Genomic DNA, 7463 nt, shown 5'->3' on the forward strand with positions numbered 1-7463 from the left:
ATCTTGCTCAGCCGACACACGAACACCAAAATTCCGGTGCTGCCGTGTCCGTCGGCGGGAAGCCCAAAGATGAAGTCAAGACTCATCAACTTCCAACTGTCAGCCGGTACAAGCAGGCTTTGTAGTGGAGCCGAAGAGTGCCCTGCAGGTTTGACCCGCTGACATGCTTCAAATGTCTTCACGTATCGGGCGACCCACTTGTACATGTGGGTCCACCAGAAGGCCTGAGAGACCGACAGGAAGGTTTTCTCGCGGATTAAGTGGCCGCTGGAGGGCGCGTCGTGCGTCTCCGCGAGGATATCAAACTTCAGATCCTCGTCGTTGGGTACGGCCACCCGTGGAGGTTCATTGGGCTCCACCCGGTAATAGAGGAGGCCATCCTTCAACTCATATCGGTGGAGCCGTGAGCGCTGTCGCGACGAGAGTCAGTCGGACTTCGCGCTCGTTCCTGCCGTGAGGAACTTGACGATAGGCGCGACAGCCTCATCGTCTCGATACGCCATGCATATCCGCTCATATAGATCCGTTGTCACCCGTGTGATGTGGGCCAACTTGTAGTCAGGACGTCGATAGAGGGCGTCCGCAAGCACGTTGAGTTTGCCCGGCTTGTACTCGACGCGGAAGTTGTACTCCGCGAAGAAGGACAGCCACCTCGCCATCCATTACGAGAGGTGAGGCGAATTTGTCGCCGTCCTCAAAGATGCGTAGTCTGTGTAGATCGCGAAGGGTCGTGAGCCCAGAAGGCAGCCCGAAACTTCACAAGGGCATACTTCATTGTCAGGAGCTCCTTGTCGTGGACAGGGTAGTTCCGTTCGACGGCTTTAAGCTGCCTAACCTGGTACGAGATGACTTGTTCATTTCCAGCCGTGTCGGCCTGCTGCAGTGCGCACCCGATGGCGTAGGCATCGCAGACGACACTAAACGGATTCGTATCTTCCGGTAGGGCCACAACAGGGGTCTCTTGGAGACTGACCTTGATGCTGTCAAAGGCATTCAGGTGCTCTTACCCCCAGTGCCACTCGACGTCCTTCTGAAGAAGGCTCGACAAGGGCTTAGCGAAGCCCGCGTACTCTGCGCTGTACTTGTGAAGGTAGTTGGCCAAGCCCAACCCACTTTTGAAGATCCTTCTGGGATCGGGGCGTTGGCCAGACAGCTATGACCTTGACATTGTCTGGGTCAGCCCGAACACCCACGTTGCTTACGAAGCAACCGAGAACCTTAATCTCCTGGTGACGCGAAGACGCACTTGTCGATGTTGGCGTAGAGCTTGTTCGCTCGCATCACGTCCAACACTAGACGGAAGTGTCCCAGATGCACCTCCATGGCCGTCTTGCCTCCCACGGCTATTGGCGAATATGTCGTCGAAGTATGACTGTACGAAGGTACGTAATCGGCGGAGCAATTGCGTCACCAGGCGATTGAACGTCGCCGGGCGTTAGCCAAGCCCTGCGGCATGACGAGCTACTCGCAAAGCATGCCGCTTGGGGTGATCACGGGTGAGCGGGATGTCGCTCTTTCGCATCAGGATCTGGTAGTATCCGTCTACCAAATCCAGCGCACTGTACAGTATGCTTCCGGCCATGTTGTTTAACAACGCATCCTTTCGTGGGATTGGTGTTTGGGCCGGCACTGCTGCGTTGTTCAGCTTGTTATAAGCGTAAACTAGACGCCACTTTCCTTTCGGCTTCCGAACGCAGAAAGTTGGCGTCGAGTGCGGGGACTTCGACTCCCGCATCATGCCTTCCTTCGCTTTAGCAGCGAAGAAGGCATCAATGACCTCGCACTGTTCGCGCGGGAGAGGCCATTGCCTCACTACTTTGTGCCAGGCACTAGATCAATCTCATGCCGAACGCCTCTGTCTGGTCGAAGTTGGGTCCGTGGGTGTTTGCTCACCACGTCCGCATACTCTGCCATCAAAGGATACACCGGACCCTTGGGGTTCTTAAGGATCTCGGAACCCAAGCGCGTCTGACGCTGCTTGTTCAGGTCTTTCAGGACGTCCTCGTCCAAGACAGAGGAGGCGTTCAGCTCCTCCCGAGTGGTCGCAGATCTTTTGAGCACCATCTCGGCAACCTTTCCAGCCTTGAGGTTGGCCAGGAAAACCTCGACCGTCATTTCCTCGAGGTTCAGTATCTCTGCAACCTCTGGCAACGGTTCCAAGTGGACACCAGATGCCTTGACGGATAACCGGTCTCGCCATCGAAGATGTGATAACACCCTTCCACCGGCCTTGTCGGAGGAGCCCGGGCCCTGTACTCCGCGTCGCTTGAAGCAACGTCGATCTAAACGAATTTTAGATCCGACTTGTGGCGGCGGCGGCGTCGTCGTCGACGGCGACCGTGACGTGGAGCTTTGTTACCCACGTCTGGGGATGTCGGAGCACCGACATCCGAGGCACTCGTGACATCGTGTGATACTGTGGTGCCCACACAGGAAGCGTGTTCGACGCCTTCCTCTTCAGTTAAGGTCTGGATGACCGCGTGTGGCACTATGTTACCCACACAGGAAGTGTGTCCGACGCCTTCCTCTTCAGCTAAGGTCTGGGCGACCGTGTGTGGAGCTCTGTTACCCACCTTGAACACGCTATTATCAGTGTTCGTGACAGCTGCAGCTGTCTACGGAACAAGTTACCCGCTTGTGGACCTAAGTTACCCACTTGGTCAGCGCTTCCTCTGGGCGCTGCCACCATCAACGCATCCTCAAAGTCGTCATATACGTCGACGACTCCCAAGCATCTGCTGGGTGCTTTGGTACTCTGGCAACCCTTGCGGGCGCCCCGGGTCCTGGCAGAGGTGGGAACATGACTCAACAATGCTCTGTCGGACTTCGCAGGGCGGCTGGCACCAATGGCCTTGCCTCGCCAGTCGATCCTGGGCTCGTGCTCCTCAAGCCAGGGCATGCCCAGGATCATATCATATGGATCCATATCGAGAACAGTGAACTGTTCGAGGCTGTCAAAGTCCTCAAACTTGACGGCCAGATCCACTTGGACGTTGGGGACAGTGACGACCTTCCCGTCGGCCAGTCGCACTGACACCGTTCCTGCTTTCTCTCAAAGCATCGGACAACTTGTTGCTATTATGAGCAACTGTCTGGCGGCGTGCGAAATTCTTCGACGCCCCAGAATTGATTAGGATTCTAAAGCGGTGATCATATCCCCGTACACATCCGGATACTACGAGCAACCCGCCGCTACTTTTCGCCGATCCGAGAATGCGAAGACTCTCAGGGTGGTATGCGCCACCCGCGCACCCATCACGAAGACTTAGTTCCTCCCCAGTAGGCCTACTGGTTTCCGGCGTTCCCCTGTCCCCGGGATCCTGGCTTCTGCCAGTGACCCATGAGGCCGGGCTTGGGGAAAGACCGTCTGCCGCGGGACAGTCGCGCTTGAAGTGGTCCATCTTCCCGCAGCCGAAGCAGCGGATGTCACGCTGTTCGTCGGACCCGAGCTCCATGGGAACTGGTCCGTCGGGGCTAGTTCGACCGGGAGTCGACAAGGAACTTCTAGGCCATGCTGAGGCCGGCGTACGCGTCTGGTGATGGCTGTACTCTTCAGGAAGAGTCGACGGCTGGATGCGTACGTGCCAAGTCTAGTGGGTGTTGATTCAGCCAGAGAGGTCGGTATTCGAGGAAGCGACGTATTTGTGGGTATCACGGACACGGGATTGAATCTGTACCACGACCAATTCGATCACGATGAACGCGATATTTTTCGTATTAAAGTAATTAGGCTATCGGCGCGCAAAGTCGTCATGTACAATGGCTGGGCAAACAAAGCGATGAAGCCGAAACTATCACTTGTGATCACGGTACTCACGTCGCTGGACTGTTAGCTGGCAGCTCGTTTAGCGGTAAACATGCCAATCTCGGCATTGTCGACAAGGCACGGATAGAATTTATGGACATCGGGACCCAGAGCGAAACCTGCGCAGGTCAGCTGCATTGTGCTGTGTCACTAGTCACACCTGCAGACGCCAGCGACTTGCTAGAGAGTCAAATTAACGCTGGTGCCACGATTTTCTTATTCTCGTGAAACACACCTGGGTCGGATTACAGCTCACAAGCCAGCGATTTGGACGCTTTTATTTATGAAAACCTAGACGTCCTGGTGGTTGTGGCGGCAGACAACCGTGGCGAATCTTCGACCACTGGTCAGCGCACCATTTCATCTCCATCGGTGCCAAAATCGTAATATCGGTTGGCGTATCGCTGAACTCTGCAGCTTCTTTCACAGACTTTGGGTGCCCTGATGTCTTCAATGAGCGCACAGTTGCATCGTTTTCCTCTGCAGGGCTCACAACGGACGGGAGGTTGAAACCGGATGTTGTTGCGCCGGGTATGAGCCGCTTGTCTAGTCAATCAGAAGCACCGGGATCTACTAGAGAAAGTTCAGTCATTGCTCACTCCAGGGCACGTCACAGGCCGTATGGCCTGGTGATCACTGGTGTCGCTGTACTTCTATATAACCGGCCATTTGCAACCGATGTTGTATTTTTATCCGTATCACATTCTTATTGGCGGATCAGGTGCAGTAGTCATAGTTCAAGCTCTCGCGAAAGCGATACCTTTGCAAATAAAACAGTATCACTTGCAAACATAGTTGCACTGGGGGGTTGTATTTTCACTGGTTCTTGCAACTTGCGCATACAGAAAAAAAAACAAGTGGTGGCTCTCAGTTGGTTGCAAAAATCTTGCCACCCTCACAAGTCAAGGCTCCATGCTGCTACGTACTTAGAGAGGGAAATTATGCCGTTCTCGAAGAGCTACTGGTCGATCAAGTCGGACTTGCAATTAAGAAATCGAGGAGGGAGGAAGTTGCGAAGGTGCTCGCTCTGTCGCTACTTTGGGCATCTCTCGTCCCGGATGGAAGATTTGGTTATGACCTATTTCCGAATGTGCTCAAGCAACGCATTGTACGAGCCTACGTCAACATTGGATGAAACGTCGCTGTGAATCATGTGAAGTGTGTGCCCTTATCCGTGACTTCGGCTTGTTGAGTGTAACGGGGTACGTAGCCCTAAGTGTACCCCTAGTTACATCAGGTGTGACACGTCACACTTCAGAAGTATGACACGTCATAATCGGGGATATTTGGTACAAGGTACCAAGGTCGTCCAAAGCCAACCATTGGCTGGTGACATTGCATTTCTATAGGTGACTTATAGTTTGTATTAAGCCCAAGCTTTATCTACCTATAAATATACTCAGTTTACATTCTACCTTAAATAGTTCACTTCGATAAAGAGGGGACATATGAACTGCCGTTCACTGAGAGTTTGTATACTCCCGGAAGCTAACTTCTTCAGGCGCAAGGTGCTGTGTGACCCCGTCACATTGAGATTCGTGATGCCCCTACCGATGGCAACGAGGCTAAGCAAATGCATAGAACCCAGAGCAACATATTGCGAACAGTGCCCGTAAAGACTTCGCTGCACTCCATTCCCAGCTATTTAGCCTGCAACGCTAAGTGGCTGGCATGTTGAGCGAGGTCCTCCGCTCGCGTACCGAAAGCCAGCGAAACCATCGAAATGGATTGGCTGTCTACCGGCGTATTGCTCTATAGCCTGTTGCAAGGACAGTGTTGGCCAATACGATCGTCGCAACCGAAGCATGCACAGATGGCAGTGCTGCGCACGAAGCATACCACGCGGTACTGTCGAAAAGACCGAAGGATCTGTACGAGTGGTGGGGGAGTACGAGCTCGACTTGAACGGCTTAAAGCCAGCGAAAGAGTTTACCGGTGCCGAGCGAGGAGCCAACAAGTTTGCCTACTCAGGGTGCAAATTTTTCTGGGATGTAGTCTCTGGATTTGTTCGTGCAGGATTTACTAGTGATGTTGTTATCGACAAAGTATACGCAGTATACGGGCGGCAGCTTCCTGTGACTAAAGTTTAGCTGCTCTTCGCCGAGACAAGCAACAATGTGGTTATTTGTCATTTCGATTGTAGCTCTTAGTGAGTCAGATTCAGTAAGAAAGCATTTCCTCCAATCACATCGTGGTGCACTCTCTGTTGCACGTTTGGCGGGTATTTATACATGAGACTTCAAAGATCCAAAAGTGGAGGACTTCGCGTGAATTTATCACTATCCTAAACCCAAACCCAGATCTTTCTGGACATTAGCCATAGGGCTGAGCGAGGTTTAGTCATGCCTATTATATTATGAGTGGCTCCAAGACGGCTAGTGGAAGAACGGGGCGAAGAACTCAGCGTATGCCATGAAAACGGTACCAGCTTCGCTTTGAGGGCAGATTCTCTCCAACGGAGAATGGGTACACTGCCGGCTAGTGGTGATGTCTCCTATAAATATACTCAGTTTACATACCTTAAATAGGTCACTTCGCTCCCTTTCGATAAAAGGGGGCCTGTGAACTGCCGTTCACTGAGAGTTTGCATACTCTCGGAAGCTAACTTCCTCTAGCGCAAGGTGCTGTGTGACCCCGTCACAGCCAGAGGGTTTGCACTAAGACTTGCACATTTGGGAACCCTCATAATTGTGTGGCCTTTTTCAATTTTTGTAATTTTGGCATTCATAGGCCGAGTTAGAAAGATAGGTGCGGTCCGTAAGCTGGGACCCAAATTTATTGAAAAGGCTGAGTGTAGCCATACAAAAAGGTAGGAAAAAGCAGCGAGTTTTTTTACAATACTGCTAGTACTCTGAATGAGGTCCCATCGGGTTTCGACAGGGACTAATCACGACTAGTAGGCTTGAATAAATATTTTCTGACAGGTTACAATACAGCTTCATCGTGCAAGTTTAACAAGGTATTTTGTCTTCATCTCTCGTGGATGGGTCAGCCTACAATAAAATTATTTGTGAAAAGGAAGCTGCTTTTAAAAACTGCTTTAAATGAGCACTCAAACGATCCGAAACTGTTATGACAGGGCTAGCGAAATCGCTGGATTATCTCGGGACTCTGGATAAAATCCAGAGAACAGGTGCAAAATTATCCCCCCCTCACGCCGTGAGTCACGGTGAAGCTCACCTTCTTTTCCCGCGTGCAACCTTAGGTATCTCATTCCAGTATCAGCGGCTCGAGGAACTATGGTTACTTTGTACTGTGTCGTCGTTGGTGTGGCTGGGAGCGCGTTCCCTGTGGACATTGACGAGAACAAGTCCGTGGGGCACTTGAAGGACGCGATCAAGGAGAAGAACGCATGGACGATCACATGCGACGCCAAGAACCTGCAGCTCTTCCTGGCGAAGAAGAAGAAAGGCGCTGGGGTGTGGCTAACGGAGAACGACGTGAAGGACGGTGTCAGTGACACGAGTGATTTGAAGCTATTGGGCGTTGCAGGAGCGCCGCTCAGCTTGGTTGGCTTGTCGGAGAAGGACGTCAAGTTCGTACCCACGCTAGAGGATGTCGAGTCGATGAACACACCTGTTCACGTGCTGGTGGCGTTGCCTCCTGGGACAAGTAGTGCTCCTATTTCTGATGGGACGGACTTATGGCTGTCGAGAGT

The 7463-nt window shown here is 52.4% G+C and overlaps 2 protein-coding genes across 2 annotated transcripts; both read left to right on the forward strand.

Moving 5' to 3' along the window:
- Positions 1 to 3539: 3539 nt before the first annotated feature.
- PITG_12629 (uncharacterized protein) lies at positions 3540 to 4092 on the forward strand (the record flags this gene model as incomplete). The annotated part of the gene is made up of 3 exons (XM_002899341.1): positions 3540 to 3714; positions 3786 to 3949; positions 4057 to 4092. 3 exons carry the CDS (start codon positions 3540 to 3542, stop codon positions 4090 to 4092), a joined length of 375 nt encoding a protein of 124 aa, XP_002899387.1.
- Positions 4093 to 7044: 2952 nt separating this feature from the next.
- On the forward strand, positions 7045 to 7463 carry PITG_22968 (Crinkler (CRN) family protein; the record flags this gene model as incomplete). Its single annotated transcript, XM_002899342.1, has 1 exon — positions 7045 to 7463. A coding segment is annotated over one exon (419 nt), but the record flags the coding sequence as incomplete, so codon positions are not given.

This window comes from Phytophthora infestans, genomic scaffold, assembly GCF_000142945.1.
Source record: "Phytophthora infestans T30-4 supercont1.31 genomic scaffold, whole genome shotgun sequence".
In the NCBI taxonomy this organism is placed as follows: Eukaryota; Oomycota; class Peronosporomycetes; order Peronosporales; family Peronosporaceae; genus Phytophthora; species Phytophthora infestans.